Source organism: Gavia stellata, chromosome 7 (genome assembly GCF_030936135.1).
Source record: "Gavia stellata isolate bGavSte3 chromosome 7, bGavSte3.hap2, whole genome shotgun sequence".
Lineage (NCBI taxonomy): Eukaryota > Metazoa > Chordata > Aves > Gaviiformes > Gaviidae > Gavia > Gavia stellata.
In genome coordinates, this window is record NC_082600.1 from 36,490,809 (window position 1) to 36,515,710 (window position 24,902).

Below are 24,902 nucleotides of genomic sequence, written 5' to 3' on the forward strand. Positions count from 1 at the left end.
GTCCTTTCAGCACAGTTAATTATTTAGGCAAAATATATCCAATTTAATGCTCTTTACATATGAAATGAGGGTATTGTGTTTACTCATATAGATGCATATTAGAACTGAAAGAAACATACTTTTATTGTCATTTAGGTTTCTATCTGTGACTCTGCTTATACATTTATCAGCAGGAGTTGTGAATTCACAGACAGCAGAATTTGACGGCAAAGGCAGAATGGATCTTCTTTTCATGTTTTAAAAATGTTCAGGTATTAAGGTTCACCTATCTTGTTCATACCTGGTTATTAATCTCAAATGAAAATAAAGAAAATTGGATGTATAAAAAGTCCTCAAGCATAAAAATGCAGAAAAGTAAACCAGTGTATCTCTTTCTTTTTCCTTTGTTTTTAAATATATCTATTATATATTTTGTTATTCCTTATTTAAGATGCATAGTGACGCCACTGGAATACAGCGATACATTGTGGGATTTGTTTGTCTGCTGTCAGTGTAGAGTACAAATAATGTCATTATAGCCATTACATCACTGCTATTTCTAAGGCACTTCCAAAAGCAAAGCTTTGAGGCAAAGTACTCTTGCAATTGTTAGTTCCTTAAGAAAGGAAGCCACATCCATGGTGTGTTCCCTCTGACCTGCAAAATGCTCAACACCAGCTACGTACACAGAGATTCACCATCTAGAAGACAGAATTTGCCAAAATTTACTACTGAGTAGAATATGTATGGCTGCCTTTTTTTCTTCCAGTGATTTCTGTGATAATAGTGTGGTAATAATTGGTAAATTATGAATTGTAATTGATTCTGCTGTATCCTTGTGTGGAACTACACAATGTATTATAAAACCAGTAGTCAGTAAAGCTTAATTGACAGAGGGAAAAGGATGTGGAGGGTTAAATGCAAGCTTTTGCTATTTTGTAGTGTATAAGCCTGGAGGCCTAGTCCTGAAATCTTATCTTAGGCAAAACTCCCCATGAGTGTAGTAGGAGTTTAATCTAGGTACAGAATTCAGAACTGGGCTATTTTTATGTTGTTGTTTACCATATGTTCATTAAATGTATGGGTCTGTTCGAAAGATTCTGGTTCACTGTCTCATAAAAGAAAAGTTGTGTGTGAAATATTGTTGTACAGTGTCTGTTGTAAGAAGATAGGGCAGATGTTATTCTGTTGTGCTGTTTACTTCTCTCTCTCTTTTGTTTTCCTTTTCCTATTACTCATGATCTCCAAAGATGCAAAAGACTTACTTTTTCATCTCAGAGTTAATTATAATAGCCAAAGCCAAAGGGCAGTGCTTTTCCCAGAGGCACTAATTCATTGGCATTTTACTGCATTGAATGAAAGCCTTTTAGATACTGCTGTTTTTCAGTTGAGACAAATCAGACAATATTCATTCATTCAGACCCTGGATAACTACCTTTATGTAAGTTTCTAACAAAACTGTAAACATCCTGAATTTGTAGCATTGAGAACTAACAGAGTCCCTGAGACTGACTCAGCTTTTAATTTTAGCATTGTTTCTGATTTGAGAGGTAAGATCCAGAAAATATAGTTAGATTTATATGTGTGAATGCACACAGGAGTATGTTACTGCTATTAAAATATTACTGTTATTGCAATTTCTGCATTGGCGCACACCAAAAGTATTCCTGTACATTTCCCACTCAAGACTGTACACCCTTCCTCTAATGTAGCATTTTTAATTAATTGTACTGCCTCAGGAACATAGTTTCCTTGGACCATTAGGGGAAGAGCGTGTTGGAAAAGTGTGTGATCAGAGAATTACAGTCATTTACTTTTCTATTTTTTTAATTATAGTCTGGAGGACAAGATCAAGAGAGAAAGAAATCAAAACGTAGAGGGGATTTGTACTCCATACAAACATCCTTGATTGTAGCTGCACTTAAAAAGATGCTTCCTATTGGTTTGAATATGTGTACTCCTGGAGATCAAGAGCTCATCTCTTTAGCTAAGACCAGATACAGCCATGTAAGTGTGTACTTTGTAATAGTTTTTTATACAAAATAAGTAGAACTTCATAAACTGAACTTTGAGGTATGGATATCTAAGCAGTCAATATAATTAAATATATCAATGTACTGTAAGCAATTACAGCTGCTAATTGTGCTTTCCCAAGAAAAAGTGGTGTGTATGGACAGCTGCCATCATTTCCATGTAATTTTCCATTTGTATACAAGGTACGGTTTTACATAGGCATATTAATTTGGACCAAATACTGAAATACCATTAGTTAGCTTTGATTCTCTTCAAAGTTTAATCTTTGTTTTGTGGTCAAAACTAAAGAAAGCCTTTGTCCCATGCCCTTCTGGTAACTTACATACTTCAAAAATAAAAGAGGTTAAGTTTCAATATTAAAATAATAGCTGTTCTATGTTGTACATGTTCTTATGAGATTAATCATAATCTGAATTGAAAAATACTTCTACCTTCCTACAGAGGGACACTGATGATGAAGTCAAAGAACATTTACGTAACAACTTACATTTGCAAGAAAAGGTAATATAAAAAATGTGTCTTAAAGATGCTGATGTGCACTTTTAAAACACAGAAGTCACAATTGTTTTGTTTATTGTGTTACATAAAAAAACAAAAAAAAGAATGTGAAAAGCTATTAGAAAAATTGCCATCTTAACATTTTTCTTCATAATTTTTTCATGACAATAATTAGTTTATTTGTAGCTTTGGCTGGTATTTTCAAGTTTCAGGAAGCCCTATAAAATGGGACAAGTGTAAAGAATTGAGATATTGGTAGTTTTAAAGCTATAATTACTTAGAATCAGCTCGATCCAAGACAAAAATAAAATTAAAACTAGTATTTCAGCTTCTTTTCTTGAACTTGCACTAATGATTAAATAGTATTTCTAAGAATATATGTATTTTAAAGTGGCTATGATAAAATAAGAAAAGCTTGTGCCATCTTAACACTTAAGAGTTTTACAAGCACATTTATATTCCTACTATTTATATGCTGAATACACTGTCAAAGGTGATGCCAAAATGGAGTCCTCATCCTTCTGCAAATAATAAATAATTTAGATCATTGCCTACAGTTTTTAAACATAATAGGAGTAACTCATTTATCTGTCATGGGAGATGACTGTCTGGTTGCTATGAATTTGTGCTTACATAAATTTAAATTGGACACACTAAGTAATTCTAATGTGTTTTTTCTATTTCTGTCTTGCAAAAAACCCAAAACCTTAGGCTGTAACTCTTCACCTACTGAAATTCCAGCTGAAAAAACAGCTGTCGGTACAGAAGTCCTGCAAGGAGTTAAACTCAATCCCAGTACTAAATGTGCTTCTTTTTTTTTAAATGCAGTTCAATGGTATACAGAAGTCCCAAGGTGCTTTATTTGGTTTCATGAAATAACAATACAGAACCTTGCTTAAGAATTGAGTTCAGTTACCCAACAGTATACAGAAACTAATGCCATTTTTCTGAGCAGCTAGCAGATGTTAATTTTGACTAAAAGAGGACAGGTGAAGTGGGAGTATCTAGAACACTCTTTATTATACTATGAGAATAGTAGTGGTGGTAGTCAAATTTATTATCTTCATTCAGCAGCTTATGTACGAAATATGTTGGTTTTTAGTCTGATGATCCAGCTGTGAAATGGCAGTTAAATCTGTACAAAGACATTTTGAAGACTGATGAACCTGCTGACCCTGAGAGAAATGTGGAACGTGTGCAGAGGATATCAGCTGCTCTGTATCATCTGGAACAGGTAAAAAGTTAAATGTCTATGCTGTGTTTTTTTTAAAGTAGCATGAGTTTTTTTCCTTGTAGAGATATTTCGACCTCGGTGAGTGTCATTATTAAAGTTTCCAGATAAAAATTACTTTTGTGCATGCACGTACGCATGCGCATACAGATGTGTATATATGCAAAGTTTTTAATGTAATCTGTTGAAGTGCCTCAATTTAGCTTCAGGAGAACTCGGGATGTATTTGCCTCTGCAAAACTTTGTGAACAGTTGTAAGAAGCATAGTATACAAATCATCACCATTCAGTAGCTGAAAACTCTGTAAGTTTAGGAAGAGATGTTTGCATGTGCACTTATTTTTAATATACTGGTTTTAGCCCGTCTCCTATTTCTGCACCTGAGGATGCTGTAGCAGCTGTTGAATCGGTTGCCTGTTCATTCAAATGATACAATTAAAATACAAAAAGGCATTTTTACTCTTCCCACATAAAGTTAATCCATTTCATTCACAAGTGATACAGTATAGAAATTCGTTCACATGAACAATTGAATATGCATAGGTAGAAACAGACAAAATAAGTATTTTGGAATTTTACCAAGGAGTCCCACAGAAGAGATAATCTGTCTTCTTGAGCTTTTCTGTATAAACTGAGAGGCACTATATATAAGGTCCCCCAGTATTATTTTTTCTTACTAATTTAAAAACAAAAAAAACAAATTAAAACCCCAAAGAACATTTTTTTTCAGATGATAGGGAGCGTTGGTAACATTTTGTAATTTGCTAACTACATTAAACACTAGCTAAAAAGACAATTTTGAATAAAAGTTGAAGAGTTTCCATTGTCTGTACTAGAAGATATTTTCCCATAGGTTGAACAACCACTGAGGTCAAAGAAAGCTGTTTGGCACAAACTCTTGTCAAAACAACGCAAAAGGGCTGTTGTTGCGTGTTTCAGAATGGCACCATTATACAACCTGCCAAGGTAAATGCCTTAAAGGTTTATTTTTTCATAACTTTTGTGCACATTTCTGAGTACAAATTTTGCTTCTGTGTATACCTACAAGTTTGTTGATTGTTAGGCCTATGTAATTTTGTTTAAGAGACAAGAGAGTTGTTTAGTTATCAGCTAATTCCTCCAAGTAGCAAAATACTTGTCTCATGACAAAAAACCAGAGGGTGGAAAAGACCATAGGAATTACACTGCTTCAAAACCAAAATGCTTCATTTTTGTCAGCTGTTACTCTGTATAGTTCCTCAAGTTATCTGTGAAAATTGTGAAGATGTTGCTGTTTCTGTCCCTTTTTTGCCTCTGATTCGTTGCTCTTTTTTTTCTCCTGTGTTTGTATTCTCTTCTCTTTTTTTAACTTTGTATGGCTACTCCTCTCCTATTGCATGAATGCTTCATGTTCTTTAGCTTGTCAGAGGCAATCTTTAGCTACTACATCCGAATGTTATATGCATTAAAGCGGCTTTTGGGCCAAAGCAGTGCAGAATGATATTTTGGACTTGTATGTTGCTCTGCTTCTTACTCCAGTTGAATGTAGACACCACAAAGTCTGAGATAATGTGCATCCTGTGCCTGGATCAATCTACTGCTTTAAACAGAATATTAAGACCGTGCGGCATTGGGGTAATTTCCTTTACCCTGTTCCTTCTCAACAAATCTACTTTTTATTCAGATACAACCTAAGCACATCTTCAATTAAGTTTGCTTCTCACCTTCTTCCACGCTTTTTCACCTTTCACGCTTAATATTTTTGTTCAAAGATTGTTTGCAAAGTATTTAGCAGAAGAGTTGCATTGCATTTTTAAATGCCTTTATTAAAGCCAATCTACATGCTTGATGTTGACTAAAGGTCTGTAGCTGTGCCACTAACATATTGGAAGAATATCAGGTTTGCACATGACAAATAAAAAGCCAGTTATACTGTAAAAAGCACACATCCTTTCTTTACAAAAAGTAGTACTTTTAGACTATAATAACTTCCCCAAGTTGTTACACTACCACCAGGCAATCTTTAAAGAACCAGAGAAATGAAAAAGTTTAAGTACAACATAAGAACAAACTGGCTAGTATCAACCATTTCATCTTCAAGAACTGTGTTTGGAAAAACAAGAGGAAGTGGTATGAAGAGTACCCGTTTCAGTATAACATTTTTGTGAGCTTTTTCTTTTTAAAAACCATATTCTGGATTTATAAATTCTTAAAACGTTTGGAATATATATGAGCACCCAAATGGTATGAGCAATGATGGTAAAAATGGTTCATCTTATTTTTGCCTTTAAAAAACCCCCACTTTTATTATTTTTGAGGTTGATGGAACACTTGCCAAGGGGCAAAATGGGTTATGAATCTGTGTTTTCAAGAAAATATGGAGTAATACTCATTGAAGTAAAACATTTACATTATCGGTAATTTTAATTAAAAACTTTTCTATGTTAAAAATATTGAGGTTGGTTCTTCTCAAACTTTATGGTAGATTTTGTGGTGGAGTTTACTCCTAATTTAAATATGAATGTGAGGCAAATCTGTCCAGTTATTTCATCTTGTAGATTCTAAAAAGGAACTGCCTGAAACTATTTTAGCCAATTAGTTGTGGTGTCTGCACTTCAAAACAGGCAAGAGTGAAAAAATCACTTTGGAGTTAGAATCATAAAATCATAGAATGGTTTCGGTTGGAAGGGACCTTTAAAGGTCATCTAGTCTAACCCCCCTGCAATAAGCAGGGACTTCTAGGTATATTGCTCAATTGATAAGTGCAGAACAAAGTTTTAAAATTCATTAGTTCATAGACACATATTTTTTCTAGATAAATTATAGGATTCTGACAGGAAAATAAGGCTATCACACTATTATGCACCTATATTCATTTAAATTGATTGTGGTGTTAAGACATCTCTGAACCCTAGGGAGATTATTTCAAGTGGGGTATGATTAATTCTAGGAGCTATGTAAATCCCTTTGAACCAGAGTTTCAAATGCAGCTTTCCTTATCTTACATATTTCCTCATTTTAGTTGCAGCGTTCTATTGGGTGTCTTAGTTCTAAATTGGATGCTAGAATCAACTAATTTAAAGGGCAGTAAGCAAACATTATGGTGGTACCCTTTCATTTATGCTAGAAAAAATTAATACCTTCAGTGAATAATGAGCTCTTTCTTTTGAAAAGTTTCTGGAGATTTAGGTAGCTTTCAATATAATTTAATGTTAATCTCATATTTTAATCTAATTTTCTTCAAAATACATTCTTATATGTATCAGTTTTTAGGAATTCCAGTAAGATATTTCAGAAATTGAAATGTCTGTTGCTGTGCAGGTTTTTGTTAAATCATAGAAAAATTACTTTTAACTTCTACCTTAAATATTCCAAGTACTTCCGTTTCTGAGAAGTGCCTGGAGATACGAAAGAAATAGTTGTATTTTAAAATATTTTTGTTTTTCAAGGAAGAAAGTCAGTTAAGTTAGGAAATGCTAATTCTTCATGTTCTGTGTTTAATGAATGTACATAGCTTTGAAAAAGTGTCTTATGTGATAAATGTTTTCTCTGAGATGTTTGTATTTATGTTTGATGTTTTAAGCAAATTGTTTTGTAAAAAAATTTGTCTTATTGTCTGTCATCTGTATATGCACATAGATACAGCGAAGTGGTACATGGCAATTTTTCATACACAGTTTACAAATACATTCTTTCTGACTACTTTATTGAATTTAACTTGTGCCTTTCTTCAATGAAAACCTATATGCTTTTCTTCAGACACAAAATTAGCAATTTCTTCCTGAGCACCTTTCAACGTGTTTGGCTGGAAAAAGTACATGAAAAAACTCAGTATGACAGGCTTATACTCAAGTTAACGGTAATGTAACTTGTGGAGAGCCTCTTCCTTATGCGCACACTTATTCCTTCCCAGCCATGATTTGATGTTATCATAAAACATGAATTTGTACAATTTTCAGAGGGGATTCTGATTGGTCAGTTTTTGAAATTTGATAGTAAAATGTCACCAGTGCCAGCAAGAGAGCCTAGAAGGTTGGCTCAATAGCTATTCCAATATAAAATAATAATTGATGTGCACAGTATATTTAAACAAGTCATAGTATATACAGCAAATTTGTATAGCTTTTGTTAGTGGTGCAGGATAAAAGTAAATGAAAAGGCTGTGTGGAACAACCTTTGTAACTTCATGTAATGCACCTCAAAACAAAATTTCCCCACCAATGTATTGTAAAGATGGAATGGTTTGGCCATTATTATGTGTAGTCTTATTGCCATGAGCTGTATTTTCTGTGGAAAGGTAAATTAATGAATATTGTAGAGTAGTAATTAATATGCCTAAGAGTTTTCTAAAATTCGTCATCTTCTAGAGCAGGTTTTGTGTATTTCTAATCCATCTTCTTTGAGGACACATTAATACTGCCCTGATTTGGAACTAAAAGAAAAGCTGAGGTTAGGCTTCTCTATGTAGAAGGTGGCAGTGATTGTCTGCAGAAAACATGCTGGAAAGCACTTGATAATTATTTTGGTGTTGATGGCCAAATTCTGCTGTCTCAATGTCCTCAATCTAGTAAACTAAATTTACGTCTCATAGGTGTAAATCCCACCCACTCATTCTGTCTGTTCAAGTGTGCATTTTTCCCATGCTTGCATTAAGGTTCCAGCCTTGCAGTTTCACGTATAATGTATATTAGCTCTCCCAAAGCCTTTAAAACAAAAAGTAATGTATACATATGTGTATTAAAAAAAAAGTAATAATGTTCAAAAGTACATGCAGATTTGTCACTGAATGTTAGTTATGTTTTGCATTTTGTTTCACTGACCAATCAGAGGATCAGAATTGTACAAATATGTATCCTTACTAATCATTAACCACCTGAGCTGTTATACTATGTTCTGTTACCCCTCTTGATCTCACTTTCACAACCCCCCCAGGCACCGTTCTATTAACCTCTTCCTCCATGGCTATCAGAACTATTGGATAGAAACAGAGGAATATTCATTTGAGGAGAAACTAGTGCAGGATTTGGCTGTAAGTACTGACATAATTGGGCATATTTTTCAGTGCCCACTTTAGTGTATATTTTATGTATCTATTATAACCTATATTTAATTTTATGTACTGTATGCATAAACTTATAAAATATTAATCCTTATGCTTCAGGGCATAAGGTCATTTTCTGCTGTGGTCAAAAAGACATTCGTCCTGTGATGCACACTGAAGTGCATTAAGGTGGTTTATGCCTTCAGACAAACTATGTGATACTCCTTCTTGGGAAGAGAAATGGATTAGACGAACTGTCAGACTATTTTTGTCACTATGGTAATTCCTATGTTCCTATATTTTGTTTACTGGTTTTTTAAAGCTTGACACAATTGATCCTTTTCCCCTTTTTAAAATTTTTGTTGATGCATAATATTTAATTTTAACATTTTCAGCTTTGATACAAATTAATTTTGCTGTTTTCTTGTTGATACATCATAAGGAGAAGTAAATGTATGCAGCCATATTCAGCAAAAAATTAGTTTACATGTGTACTTGATAAAAGAGATTGGTAAACATCAGCATTTTGTTACTGAATATTGATTCAGAAAGCCTACTGCTTTTTCTCTTCCCTCTCGGTAGTTAGTTTGTCTAAAATACTTCCAAGGGGCCTATTTCCATTGTATCTAAACACCATGAAAATTAATATATAGTTTCATGGATCACATTAAGATGTATCAGGAGATGCTTCAGTGTCAGCAAAAGCAGTCATGTTGTGCTTTTTAAAGACCTACTGGTATAGAAGGTGTTGTGATTTTTCAAAATTACAGCTAATATATTCTTCTCATACTCTGGACAATTATATAGTTACAGTATTTGTTTAACTTTGTTGCTTCTTTTTAAAGGAAGGAATGAGGCCATTAATCAAAACAGCAATTACAATTCTTTCAGATTTACTAGAGAAGTAAATTGAACTTCTGTAACTCAATTATTACTATAATTGCCATCATTCTATAATAATTACAAACCCTACAAACGGGTGATAACACAAGTAAGGTAAAGGGGGTATGCTGCTCTTTTGCCAGTGCTGGCTATGTTACATTTCAAACTGCGAAAAAATGTTTGAAGCTGACACTAAGAGCAGCCCTTACATTTGTTGAATCAAGGTTACCTAGAAATGATGTGTGAAAGTATCGTAGCAAACAGTAGTCTGAATAGGATGTATCCAATGATATTATTAAAAATTGTTCCATTTACCAGTAATTCTCCTGCTAAATAATTGAGCTGGGACTTTCTTTCAATTCTGGCCCACTGGAAACCCATAATTTCTGCTGAATAAGGCTTCCTCAAGATTTTCACTGTCTCATTCTCAATACCTTGCAAATGAGAAACTTCTAATATTACTATCAAATATGAATAACAATCAGATACTCTAACTCCTTCTGAGTCATACAGGCACATAATGTTGCAGGTTATGCTATAAGCTGCTGAATAAGATGAATACTGGAAGTTAATACAAATTGGACAGAATAAAATTACTGAAATCCTCTCCTAAGCTTAATTGCTCAATTTTTTTCTTACTTATGAAGCTTAATTTGTATATTCTGATATAAATCTTGAGACAGACACCTCCAAAGAAAGATGAAGAGGAAGAGGAAGAGACCGAGAAAAACCAGCCTGATCCACTTCATCAGATTATCCTCTATTTTAGTCGCAGTGCTCTCACAGAAAGAAGGTAAAAAGGCCTGTGTTGAAAAGCACATTGAGTAAAAGCACGCAGTAATTGGATTTCTAATAACATTGCAGAAGTGATTTAACACAACTGCTGTTCATTATTGTGCATGGTGAATACTTTTTTGCCTCTCAGTTTTAGTAGAGTTTTCATGTATTTAAACTCAGTATAAGCTTTATATTGAGACAAATAATGACTATTTTTGACATTTTAAAAGTTTGGTAAATGCCCAATACAGAAATAACCAAGCATGAATTCTCTTAGAAACATAAAGTCTACAGGAACTGCTGGTTCATTCAGAGTACCCTCCCCTGGTCTCTGCTGGTAATAGATGTGTGTTCTTGTTGTTGGTATTCATTACATTTTATTCAGTATGTCAGAAAAGGTTTCATTGATGATTAGCATTAACCTCTTTCAGTGCCAGTTTCTGTTTTGAATTTAGACTGTTGATTAGAATATGTATTTTGTATAAGTAGAGTACTCCAGTGCTTCATATACTTTTTCTGTATGGCTAACATAATATTGCCATCTGACAGTTATAATTATTCTAACTTACATCTCCATAATACTTTTCTGCACCTGCAACAGCCAGTGATCCTTACTTACCCAACATGACTGAGTTGGATGTCCAAATATACCTCTAAATTGTTTAATTAAAAAATTACAGAGTCTTGGTTTGAGATAAGAAAATACATTTATAATACGATTGACAATTGTTATAGCATTTCAAGTAGACATGTGTATCTACTTTAATAAAATACCCTTTAATAAAAATGGTATTTAAATATTAGTAGGAGTGTGACTTTTTTTATTTCTGAATCGTAAATAATTTAAAATATTTTTTACTCTTTATAGCAAACTAGAAGATGATCCTTTATATATTGCCTATTCCGCCATGATGGCAAAGGTAAATACATCATTTCAAGCTCCATCCCACACTCCACTCAGGAACTTTCCATTAATTTTAGATGCTTTTTAAACATTTTCCTTCTGTTTCTTACATGGACTGCTTGATACTAGTAATTGCTATATTTTTAATGAAGCAAATGCTGGTCAGAGTTACAGATATATATGAAATGAGAAATTTCCTACATTAAAATAATATTACAAAATTCCAGTAGGTGTAATCCTGTTGATATCACTTGGCACTTTGTTTTGTACAGGATTAACTCATGAGTAGTCTTAACATGTTAGTTATCTTTATTCTTTGGGTAATTATTTTGGAGTTAATATTTGAAATATTAAAAATAAGTTGCCAAAAATAAGTTGACAGTCAGTTTTTGCAACATATTGATTACAGCTGACACATGTGAGGAGAGTTTGACTGTTAAGATAAATATTATGGATATAAATAGAGATACGACACAAGAACATATAGCCTGCAGTTACAGGGTGTATATGTGGTTGGATGAATACCCTGAAGTACTCATACATTAGGGAATATCAGCTTCTTAGTGCAGATGAGCACAAATATTTATGATCACAAGGATTTAAAATCTTCTTAATGCCTTTAATTATTGCTTGAAAAAACTTCTTTGGTCATTTTACTACAGTAGAAATACTGCAATAAAAATAGGCATTATGTTTCATAATAAGCAAAATCTTGTGATTTCTGTTTCTAACATAAAAAGAGCTGTCAGGAAGAAGAAGAAGAGGAAGAAGAAGAAAAAGAAAAGACATTTGAGGTGAGAGTTTAAATAACATTTCTTTCTCATCAACTAATGTGCAAGTATTTTAAAAATGTCCACTAGAATAAATGCAAGAATAACACAGTGTGTATTGAGCTGGTTTACTAGGTTATTCATATAAAAGAAAGATGGTGTGTTCTGAAGCTTTGGAATCCAACAACTCACAGATTATGGAGGCAGATGGCCTTCAACAACTTCAGATTTCTCATTTTCCTATTTTTACTGAATCAGTTCCAGTTTGTATTCTGTTCTCATTTTTGTTCCCAAACCCAGGAGAAAGAAATGGAAAAACAGAGAACTCTCTATCAGCAAGCTCGCTTACATGATCGTGGAGCTGCTGAGATGGTCCTTCAGATGATTAGTGCAAGCAAAGGTAATGTTCTCTGAAGTATTGAAAGTATACATGATATACATACCATAGATATAATGCTGTATTATGTTATTATACCTATGATATGTGTATCATATACAACTTGTATGTGGTATATAATGAGGCAAAATAAATGTCAATTGCAACTATACTAGGTAAAATTTCCAGACTGCTTTTCTGATTGAATCGTTCATAACGTTCATAACAAAGTTTTAATGACTGTATCCTTGTTTTGACAGGTCATACAGGACCCATGGTTGTTGAAACACTAAAACTTGGTATTGCTATTCTAAATGGTGGGAATACCATAGTTCAACAGGTAATGCTTTTCTAACTACTGTGAGTCTTGCTTGTATGAAGGAGGCAAGTAATTTTGAGAATTTTAGTGTTGTTCTGTTGTGTTTTTATTTTAGTGCATTTAATTTTAAGCTAAACAGTGAAAAAGTATCAGGGTATTTTTGGTACAATGACAATGATATTATTGCTTGCCAGTGATTTGCATTTTGAATGGTAATTCAGGAAGTTGTTAATACATATAATTTTAATATAGATTTTTTTTTTTTTCCCCCAAAATTTGTATCCTCTAGAAAATGCTAGATTACCTGAAGGAGAAAAAGGATGCTGGATTTTTTCAAAGTCTCTCTGGGTTGATGCAGTCCTGCAGGTAAAAGCATAAATCGTATTATTACAGTTTCAGTTTTATTCAGGTTGGTGGCTTATTGCTCAGTGCAGATGGATTTGTTAGATTTTAATTACAATAGTCACAGATTGTAGAGCTCCTGTGGGAAATTTTTGTGAATCAGAGGAATAGTATGTTAATCTTATCGAGTATTCTTCCAAAGGAGAAAATAAAGCAAAGACTATGTATGCTTTTGAAGGCTTAGTTTGGAGAGGCAGAAAAGTAAAATGTAACGGCTCCTTTACTGGTCTGGGTGGTTCTAAGGATAGAGAAAAGCCATCACTGAAGGAGAGACAGGCCAGTGGAGCTTTACTAACCTTTCAGTTTCTGCACAACTCTGTCAAGTTACATAATCTCTGTCATCTGAATCCTCTGCATATGTATCAGGTTTGTTAGAGATGGCATGTGGCCAGTGAGACTATAGTAGTCCATTCCCTTGATAAACCAGAAGTTCAAATTAGTTAAGGTAAAGGACTCCCATAAAGAAGGTGGAAAACTGTTGGTGTTTCTGATTACTCTTACAGTAGACTCCTTTTCTCAGCCTTTTAAAGCAACAGAAGGGTTCTGAAGGAGTAGACTGGGAATTAGAAGTGGAGAAGCTGTATGAAGACAGAAAAAAATGTGGAAGGAATGGTGACCTGCACTGCAGAAATTATCGCTGAGTAGCTGCAGCTTAATTAAATAGCATCTATCTTGTAATTTTTCCATTTATGTAGAGCAATTTAGCAAGGACTTGCTCAAACAGGACCTGCAGTGATGATATTACCAATTATGTATGTGTATCATTCAGGACTTCATTAAAAAAGGTTTTGATAAAACATCTTGAACACTGACAAGAGAATTAAAATGATACTTTAAAAAATGTTTTTGGTTTTAATGATGTCACTAGATAGTAGAATATGTGACTGCATTGCTGTTTAACTGAAAAAAATTTAGATAATCATAGAATTATATTTAGACTGTTTGAATGAAAGTATTCAGACTGGGTGGTGAGAAGAATCATCATCTGCTCTTTTACATGCTGGGCTATGCCAAGTTAGCAAAAGAAAATTCAGATATCAGTGTATTTTGACCTTGGAAGATGTGGAATCAGAGATTCCACACATCTTCTGAATAACATAATAATGCATAATATAAACAATATAATAGAAATAATAGTGATAACTTAGTGGAAAACAGTATCCTGTAACTCCCATAACTGCAGTAATGTCCTTTTGGCAGGCATATATAAAGACTAGTATTTCAGGTTCCTTTTCCACTTTTCACGTGTACATGAAACCATGAATGAAGTTACTGGAAGTGAAGTTAGGTAAGTGGTGAGACCTGTCCTAAGTCTCATTTCTTCTCAGAAATGGACATTGGACCCTTATTTTCATCCCAAGCTCTTTTATTTAATATTCATATTAAATAAAATATGAGGCAATGCATGTCACAGTGGGTCAAGACTAGTTGTTGAAGGCCTCAAGAGATTTCCTAGAATAAAATAATAATAAAATAATACTTTTTCCTGGTTTTGTGTTTTGTTTTTTTTTCAATGTAAGTGTTCTTGACTTGAATGCGTTTGAGAGACAAAATAAAGCAGAAGGCCTGGGAATGGTTACTGAAGAAGGAACTCGTAAGTAGAATGAAATTGATTCCAGTAGTCCTTAAAACATTATTTGTGCTTCCTTCTTTAACTAGAACTGTTATTTACTGTGGCTGAGGTTTCTGTTGATAAACTTACTATAATTCTAGGCTTTGAGTTCTGAATATGCTTTATATTCACAAAATCTTAGCAATAATTTTTAAGAAAAACATTGTAACTTCCAATATTCTTATCCTGTATTCTTGTTATTTTTCTTTGATCCACAGTCATCGTTCGTGAACGTGGTATGTTTGGGTTTACAGTTTTCGATACTATTGTTGCAAAAATGTGTTGCAAATACAGAGAGAAATCTTTCATTGCATCTTCCAAGATACCTTTAGGTTTAGCTTTATGGTCTGCAGCAGGTTGTGTGTTCAGCTTGGATAAACAGTTTGATGCTTATTAAAGAAGTGTCATTCATATTTAAGGCATGATTTTAGTTATGACTAACCATTTACTTATTAGATACATATCCTGTTGCTTTCTGGTTTTTTTTCTTTTTTTTTTTTAACCATGGATGCATTGGAGTGCTAAATATTTTGGCTTTGCTTTTTCTGTCTCAGTTTTTCTTTTCATTATTATCTGTTTCTTTTAAATTGCTTTAATGCTTTTATAATACTGCTTTTTATTAGAATTCCAGTTTTAAAGGTTGCTGTAGGATTACGTGTTCTGCATATTTAATCGTAACAGTTGTCACATAATCATTGTATTCATATATTTTAAAGGTGAAAAAGTGTTGCAGCATGACGAATTTACTCGAGATCTATTTAGATTTTTACAACTGCTCTGTGAAGGGCATAACAATGGTAAGTGAACTGAATTAATTTTGGGGAAAATGTGTGATGAGTCTGTTCTTAAACAGAGTTGAATAGAACCGATTCTGATGGGTTTTCTACTGCAATTCATTTAGTTTTCTGAGTGCAAACTGGCATGCCAACAATCCGAATTGCGGAGTTCAATTTGAATTTTTGAGTCTTAATGTAATTTCAGTTTTTATGCTAATCATTAATAGAAAAGCCTATTGTAAGTCATGTGAATAACAGTTCTTCAGTTGTATTTACATTGTGATCTGCTGTAGTTGAATTTCTACCACATAAGCATGTGTACCCAACAAGGTACTCAAAAAGAATGTCTTCTCCATGTCTCCATGCAAATATGAATACAACCTTGTATTTTTTATTCCTATATATACTAACCAAGCACAAATCACTTCTTATTTCAGATTTTCAAAATTACCTACGTACTCAGATGGGCAACACCACAACAGTGAATATTATCATTAGTACAGTTGACTATCTCTTGCGTCTTCAGGTGAGGAAAAAACAGAGGAAAATGTAGTATAACATATTTGCCTTTCCTTCATTTTTATAAATTCATATTTTACTGGAATCAAATGTGAAAATCCTCTCTCCAGGGATAACTAAAATAAAGAATTCTGATTTAATTTATTTCATCTCTTCTTTCCTTTTAAAATAGATGACCTTTCAGAATTCTGTGTGAAACCAGATGTTTGTTAATTTATTTAATTGTTCACTTCTGCAGGGAGCATAGTTAGATAAAAATGCAAAAAGTTACTGTCATGAGAAATAGATTGACACAGAAAGACTAAATTTAATCTACTGCTGATTCAACTTTTGGTGATACAAATGCAGGCAGTAAATACTCCATACAGAATCCAAAATGAGAAAATATAACATTGTTTTTTTCTTAGGAATCAATCAGTGACTTCTATTGGTACTATTCAGGAAAGGATGTCATTGATGAATCAGGACAACGTAACTTCTCTAAAGCTTTGGCTGTCACCAAACAAATATTCAATTCCCTTACAGAATATATCCAGGTAAACAAAATGTTTTGCTCAAGATACTAACAGTGAAGTTCATGGTACATGATCAGTACATGGCCTGATCATGTCCTGTCATAAATTTGTAAATACTTCGGCATTATTTTTCTTAATTTTGATAAAGTTACATGGAATCACTGGCCCAGTGTAAAGTTAATACTAAAACATGTGAATGGCTGCATATTTAACATGATATGATCTAGTATTTATGCACTGGATACCAAAGAGACCTTGGGAAGCTTCCTCATGTAGCTTCTTGGAAGCCTGAAGTTTCTTTTTTTTATTTTTTTCAGGGAGAAATCTTAGGAAAGCAAATTGTTTTATTTATTTTGTGTTTTTTTATTTTATATAAATAAAAAATGTGGTTTTCTTAATTTTTTTAGGGCCCTTGCATAGGTAATCAACAGAGTCTGGCTCATAGTAGGCTGTGGGATGCAGTTGTTGGCTTCCTTCATGTCTTTGCCAATATGCAGATGAAACTTTCACAGGTATTTTCAGTAGTCAAGTAATCCTTCTTTGCATATATTTATAAATTATGGTCAAGTGAATGTTGAAAGCTGTAAAGCAGTTAACTCATTGGTTGTGCATGGGCCTATTGTAATGTAGAGGTCCAAGACTGAATCTCAGGACTAGCATCTTCATATCACTTCTTTTAGCATTGATCATCGCTGTGCACTCACCTTTTCTAGTGTCAAACACACTGCTTCCAACTCAAGTATACCTTTCTGATAATGAAAGTGGCAATTTGGTCCCTTCCTCCCTGTTGCCAAAACCTGGTCATCTGTCAGAGCAGAAGCACCATTAAAAGCATGGTCCCCGTACTACAGCTAAGTAGGGCAAGAGAAAAGCCGCGAAAGATTCAAAGAGGGGAGGGAATGTGGCAGTCAGTCAGCTTGTCCTGTTAATTAATCACAGGCGCTGAGCAGGAGGGCAACAGGCAGTGTTCATTTCACTGTACAGGGCATTATGGAGTCCCACCCCTCTTCACAGTTTCAGGCTTCTATTTTCTTTTGTGACTTCTGCTTAATGTACCCATACACTCAAGCTACTAGGCACTGAATGCAACAGTGCAGAGAGTAATTTCCTCACTCTTATTCAGTGACTCTGCTACCCTCTGACTTACTCATAAGATTTCTTCCCACCCTACAGAAGTATATCAGAATTTTGAGAATACTTAACAGTTTTTAGGTCCTTAATGTTAGTCACAAATCCATGTTAGACTTAACATGTTCTGCAGTTATACCAAACAGTTCTAGTTCCTTTTGGTTGGCAATGCGTTATGCCCTTAAATATTCCATGTGAAGTGAGAAAGGATGGATTCTTCCTGAGATAAATACTGCCAGATCTGTGGAGTAACCAATTTTGTGAGTTTCTGCTGTCCCTTATCTGCACTTCAGTACTCCTTAATGCTTTATTAAAGCTTATCTTTATGGTATTAATATCTCAATACCTCTGCTGTAGTAAGTTACCCTCCTATTGTGTAAGACTTCTGATAGTGATCATAATAAAATGGCAGTAAAATGTTGCTGAGGAATGTGAACTACATGTAGATGACTATCCTGCGTACTGTTTTTTTCCAAATATATTCAATTTTCTGGATAAATAAAAAAAAAAAACCCAACATTATACTCCTTTTTTGATGTTTTTTTTTAACAGGACTCTGCTCAGATTGAACTGCTTAAAGAACTGCTAGATCTGCTGAAGGATATGGTAGTGATGCTCTTGTCACTGCTTGAAGGTTGGACCTGTTTTTCTTTGTGGTCAGATATGATTATCTCAGCTTCATAATATAAAGTACGATAACTATGTTAATCTTTCTGAACTGTTTTTTAAATGCCTTTATGTAAAGCTAGGAAAAAACATATTTCATATCTATTTAACAATTATTCTGTAATATACATAGTAATGAAAAATAGGACTACTACAAAAAAGCATGTTGAAAGAAAAATTACGAAGATTTAAGAACAGTTTTGTTCTGTTCTCAGCAGGAATATGAAATTTATTTGTTTAAATGTAGCGATGCCAAATAATTTCTTGTTTTAACACACTACTTAGGTAACGTTGTAAACGGAACTATTGGAAAACAAATGGTAGACACGCTTGTAGAATCATCTAGCAATGTAGAAATGATTTTGAAGTTCTTTGACATGTTCCTCAAGTTAAAAGATCTGACTAACTCAGATGCTTTCAAAGAGCATGACCCAGATGGGAAAGGCATCATTTCAAAGAAGGAATTCCAGAAATCAATGGAGGCTCAAAAACAATATATACAGTCAGAGATTGAATTCCTGCTGTCCTGTGCAGAAGCTGATGAAAATGATATGTTTAACTATGTTGATTTTGTGGAAAGATTCCATGAACCAGCAAAAGACATTGGATTTAATGTAGCAGTATTGCTAACAAATCTTTCAGAGCATATGCCTAATGATTCACGCCTTCAGAGCTTACTTGAGCCTGCAGAAAGTGTTCTTAATTACTTCGAACCATACCTTGGCCGTATTGAAATAATGGGTGGCGCCAAGAAAATAGAAAGAGTTTACTTTGAAATCAGTGAATCCAGTAGAATGCAGTGGGAGAAGCCACAGGTGAAGGAATCCAAAAGGCAGTTCATATTTGATGTTGTAAATGAAGGTGGAGAGCAAGAAAAAATGGAACTCTTTGTGAATTTCTGTGAAGACACGATCTTTGAAATGCAGTTAGCATCCCAGATCTCTGAAACCGATTCATCTGAGAGGCCTGAGGAAGAGGAAGAGGCAGAGCCTTGTTATGTAGTGGATATTGGAGATGATGAGGAAGAAGAAAAGTCCCTGGAATCTGCTTCAGCTTTTTCAATGGCCTGTGTTGCAGTGAAGAAGAATGTTGCCAACTTTTTTAAAATGGTCACTGTGAAGAACCTAAGGAAACAATACAGGAAAGTTAGAAAGATGACAGTAAAAGAGATGGTGAAAGTGTTTTTCTCCTTTTTCTGGATCCTATTTGTAGGGATGTTCCAACTGTTCTTTACTATAGTGTGGGGAATTTTCCAGATTCTTTGGAGCACTGTATTTGGGGGTGGCCTGGTTGAAGGAGCCAAAAACATTAAAGTTACTAAAATATTAGGGGACATGCCTGACCCAACACAGTTTGGAATCCATGATGATGTTATGGAAGCAGAAAAAGCTGAAGGCTCTGAGCATGGCATCAGAGCTGAACTTGTGCAGTTTGTGAAGGGTGAAAAGGGAGAAGCTGACATCATCTCAGACATTTTTGGCATTCATACAAAGAAAGAAGGTGTCTCAAAACATGGTCATGATGCTGGACTTGGAGATATTGCAGAAATCCTTGCTACTGATATCCAGTCGTCTTTGGAAAACGCAGTTCGTAAGAAAAAAGGATTACAGGTATGTTAGAGATTTTGTATTTCTTTGCAGAAAATAATAGTCATACAAATATATTACTGAATTTTCTATTAGTAACTGAATTATTTGCCAGTTAACTGACTAATAAATGTTCTCAATGGGAACATACTTTATAATCTGTACTCTTTTAAAAACAAAACAGGAGAGTTTACATGGCAGAAAAATTCACAGAATCACAGAATCACTAAGATTGAAAAAGACCTGTAAGATCATCAAGTCCAACCATCAACCAACACCACCATGCCCACTAAACCATGTCCCGCAATGCCACGTCCACACGTTCCTTGAACACCTCCAGTGATGGTGACTCTTAGTTAAATGGGGGAAGAGACCAACACCTACCTCTCTGCAACCTCCTTTCAGGTAGTTGTAGAGAGCGATAAGGTCTCCCCTCAGCCTCCTCCTCTTCGCCAGGCTAAACAACCCCAGTTCCCTCAGCCACTCCTCATAGGACTTGTTCTCCAGACCCCTCACCAGCTTCGTCGCCCTTCTCTGGACACGCTCCAGCACCTCTATGTCCTTCTTGTAGTGAGGGGCCCAAAACTGAACACAGTATTCGAGGTGCGGCCTCACCAGCGCCGAGTACAGGGGCACGGTCACCTCCCTACTGCTGCTGGCCACACCATTTCTGATACAGGCCAGGATGCCGTTGGCCTTCTTGGCCACCTGGGCACACTGCTGGCTCATATTCATCTGGCTGTCAATCAACACCCCAGGTCTTTTTCTGCCAGGCAGAAACAATTCAGCCCAGTGTGTTTAGATTTCACTGCAGTAAATTGTTAAATTGTAAAATTGCTAGCAGCTTTCTAGGCACAGTTTTTGCTTTAAATGGTCTACAGTCTTGTTTATTCTGCATACCCCATTTTTTCACAGTATATTTCAATTACTTTTACAATCTACTTTCTCCATACTAATGCCTTATCATTATCATCTTTCTTCTACATGCTTTACTGATCAAATACAGTAAAATATCCTTTTTACCTATTATTTGAAATAATTGTGCCTGAATTTATTGTTACTTTAATGTATATCATATAATCATTCTTTCCTTTTATTCTGTTTTATGAACAATATATTTTGTTCCACTCAGCTGAGCTAAATATAATTTATCATTCTGTTCAAAAACGGATTGAACAACATGTCAAAACCCAAATGTATTTGTCATATTTAGAAGGCACCTGTTTCACTCTACACTTCAGATCTGTTTCTACTTGTTATTCAAATATATCTTTCCTCTCATCTTTAATCCACCTTTTTATGGTATGCTTTCCAGATATTTTCAAGATAAAACTCCATTGTACAACTTCTTAGTTCATTATTTCCTCTTCATTCGTATGTTTTTCTCCAAGATTTGTTTATTGCCTAGATCAAACTATATTTTACCATTTATTTTTCTTATTTATTTATTAATTCATTTTTATATGTGTACTTTAAAATTACAGTCTTTTAAAATCCTGTCTCATTTAGCATAAATGTAATGTTGGTATTTAAAAATACTATTTTAACTTAAAGATCTTAGCAGGTCTGAGTAAATATTTTAGAGTTTTCTTCAACAATTGTTGAAGTAAATATTTTACTTCAGATCTGAGTAAATATTTTAGAATTTTCTTTGCTTTACTTTGATTTATACATTTTTCTCAGATTTGTTTGTAACTATTGATAAAAATGCTCAGTAATTTATGCAGATACTTTGAGTCATTAATGTGAAGTTAGACCGCTGGATATAACTATTAAGTAGAGCTCAAAGAAGAAACAGCAATGTAAGAATTAAAAATTCCCTTCAGGAAGTCACTGTGTCTTTCTTAAGCATTTACAATAATAAAACTTACACAAATGGATAGAAACAGAAATTCATCTCTATATACTTGAAAAGCAATTGTGTGGTGATAAGGTCAATGACATTACCATATAGCCAGAGAAACTGCAAAATAACCTATGGAATTGTATATGTTGAAGATTGTTAGGACTTAGTTTTTGCTGTGAAGTTCCACAGGAATATGTGCTGAGAGCCATGCAGGTTCACAAATAAGAAAAGAAGTGAATCGTGAGCTAACAGAGTTTGCTGATAAATCTAAGTAATTCACAGCAGTAAAATCAAGAGCTAACTGCAAAGTTGCCTTAAAATAGCAGATGAAAATCAGTGAAGTGATGTATATGCGAGGAAAAGTTAAAATGTTAGATTTTGAGCTCATTGTTACTGCTTGGGTATGAAATCTTGGGAACATAATAGAGTTGTACAGAAGTATCAGTTCAATGAAAATGTCAATCAACACAGATCAAAAAAGCAAACTGAAATTTTGAATTGTTGAGAAAGGAATAGAGGGAGGAGAAGCCCAGAATACTGCTATGCTCCATGAACCCAAAGTATATCTGTGTCATGAAGACCACGTTCCCCCATTTCAAAAGAATGTGATGAAACTGATAAAGGTTCGGTGAAGGTCAAAAAGTTATCAAAACTTGATATGGAAAAAATCTTGTGTATGGAATTAAGTAGGTTAAGGCTCTTCAGCCTGGAAAGGAGAGAACTGAGAGAATATATGATAGAGGGATGGAGAGGATGGATAGGGATTTATTCATTCTGCCCCCCACACCCCTTAGAAGAACTAGGCGTCGTTAAATGATCTCTGAATTACTCTCCACCAGCTTGAGATCTTAGGGGGAAACTTTATGGAAGAGTTACACACGCTTCCATCATGTCTACTAGATGAGGTTCCTTCCATCACATGTACTAGATGAGGTTCCACAGATAAGAGGTGATATAAGCAAGGCAAGATCGATTTAGTAAATTCTTTTACTACTTATGTGTGAGAGAGAGGTATCCAGGTGAGTAGTGGGGGAAAAGTTTAGATAACTGTATTTAGGTATTAACCGGAAATGTAGGAGAATACACCAATAGACAATTGGTGTCCGAGTACTTTGAGAGAATACAGAAAAGGGTAAAGAGTTAAGACAGGCTTTTGCAAAAGTGAGTGGTAACAAATTTGGGCACTTCATATTCCTTTGTGAATCTAGGACTTCAGAGCCTGCATCTCTTTGATTTGCAGTGAAGCTTAGATACTCAAACTGCATTCAAAATGAGTTTACTTTGTCTTGCAACACTGAGCCTAAAGGTGTTTGAAATCCAGGCCCCAGCTTTGCTGCAGTTAGCCATCTGTAAAATTCTATATTGTTTTTTCCTTATCTCAAGGGAATGTTGTAAACACATACTTAGATAGTTGTGAGGTGTGCCAGTAAAGGTTTAATGAACCATCAACCCACCTAAGATAAATAGTTTGAAGAAAACATTGTGTAAGTAGTTGTTTAAATATTTGTCTGTTTTCAGTTGCATTAGTTGATCTTAACAAGGTAATGGGGTTTTGTAATATCTGATAATTACACAGATCTTTTTCAGATTTTTGATGCTATCATTGATATATTACTATATACATTGATATATTACTCATTTCATATTTGGAATGAGGCAAACTGATGCTTATTTTCTGCATAATCAGTAACTGCACTGAACCTTTGTTGAGTGACTTTTGTATTAGGGTATGATCTGGATGTAGTTACCTTCATCTTCAGCTGGTCACATAATCTGTCTGATAACCATGTATAATTACTTTAAATTGTTCAGTCAACTGGGCTAGTTACAGTATTGATAACACTATACTGAAAAAGGCTATCAGAAGAATTTCTCCAGTTTTCACTGTTAAAATCTACTTTGAGCTGCCTATTTTTAAAAATCTAACACTTTGAAAGTGCAAAGTGGTATAAAAAATATAGCGTGGTAATTATTTTATTTGTTTCTTAGAAAACAGTAACTGAAGTTACCAAAATTTTATTTGAATGGATCCATTTTGACAGTTAAAATACTTTTTGCAGATAGCTGAAATCGCAAAAGAAGCTGAAACAGAAAGAAAAGCAGAAGCTGAGAAGGCTGAGTAAGTTATTTTTACACAATTCTTGTTTAATTCCTTGCTACTTCCTAACACTAGATAATTTGGCCAGAAAGAATCCAAGCAATGCTCAGTGTTCAAAGCACTTTATGTACACTTTGTGTCATCAGTATTTTGAAAAGCAGCACAGTCCCTAAGAAGTGGCAGGCCGTCTCAGTGGGCAACAAAATGGTAATCTGATTTTTGTGGCCCTTGACAATTCTGCATATATAAATCTGCCATTGTCTTCTTAAAAATTCCCATAACTGCCTTTAAAAATGAGCATCAGTCTTGAAAAAAAACTCTGCAACTTGTCATTACTGCTATTTACACTTCCCCTACTACCCACTATAATTTTCACACAACAATAGTCGATCACTGAAACACAAGATTTGGCTAACCCAACAATTTTTATTATTGCTGTTTTATCTGTTCTCAAGTTGTGAACTTGACAGCAAATACATTCCTTTGTCCAGTCATCCTACATATGACTGCCTTATAATCGGCCTTGCTTTAGCAGCATCCTACTTTTAAGGGGCATGCTGTCTTTCTGGACTTGCAGCCACATTGTATGCTTGCAGCCTGATGAATGCCCTTAAAATATTCATAGACACACACAAAAGATCTCCTACAGATTCTTACATATTCAAAAACTATACATAATTTTTTTGTTTTCTATTTTGCTTCATGTTTAAAATGTCTACTTGAGCCTCGTTTCTGCCAAAGTTGATTTTTTTGTGTGCCATTGGGGTCAATATTTTAGGACCAGATACACTTTGTATAGCTTGTCTGAAAAGTATCCTTTTTTTTTCCATCTGTATATATATTTTTCTATGTGTGTTTGTATGCCTACATGTATATGTCTGTGTAGATAAACATATGTATGTCTTACATGGACAAGAACATGTACACATATATGTACGCTCACACATGTGTGCATTTAAATGGGT

At 34.3% G+C, this 24,902-nt stretch overlaps 1 protein-coding gene across 1 annotated transcript in view; it reads left to right on the top strand.

The window, feature by feature from the left end:
* Positions 1–24,902, top strand: part of RYR3 (ryanodine receptor 3) — a 239,895-nt gene that overhangs the window by 194,998 nt on the left and 19,995 nt on the right. Inside the window, exons 73-92 of the mRNA XM_059819553.1 lie at positions 1,816–1,986; positions 2,455–2,514; positions 3,614–3,745; positions 4,595–4,707; positions 7,480–7,579; positions 10,327–10,436; positions 11,289–11,340; positions 12,065–12,118; positions 12,395–12,494; positions 12,731–12,810; positions 13,079–13,155; positions 14,712–14,785; positions 15,022–15,039; positions 15,520–15,600; positions 16,017–16,105; positions 16,506–16,634; positions 17,021–17,125; positions 18,294–18,375; positions 18,693–20,021; positions 23,904–23,958. Of these exons, the coding sequence (XP_059675536.1) occupies positions 1,816–1,986; positions 2,455–2,514; positions 3,614–3,745; positions 4,595–4,707; positions 7,480–7,579; positions 10,327–10,436; positions 11,289–11,340; positions 12,065–12,118; positions 12,395–12,494; positions 12,731–12,810; positions 13,079–13,155; positions 14,712–14,785; positions 15,022–15,039; positions 15,520–15,600; positions 16,017–16,105; positions 16,506–16,634; positions 17,021–17,125; positions 18,294–18,375; positions 18,693–20,021; positions 23,904–23,958 (3,011 nt within the window). The remainder of the gene's footprint in view (positions 1–1,815; positions 1,987–2,454; positions 2,515–3,613; positions 3,746–4,594; positions 4,708–7,479; positions 7,580–10,326; positions 10,437–11,288; positions 11,341–12,064; positions 12,119–12,394; positions 12,495–12,730; positions 12,811–13,078; positions 13,156–14,711; positions 14,786–15,021; positions 15,040–15,519; positions 15,601–16,016; positions 16,106–16,505; positions 16,635–17,020; positions 17,126–18,293; positions 18,376–18,692; positions 20,022–23,903; positions 23,959–24,902) is intronic.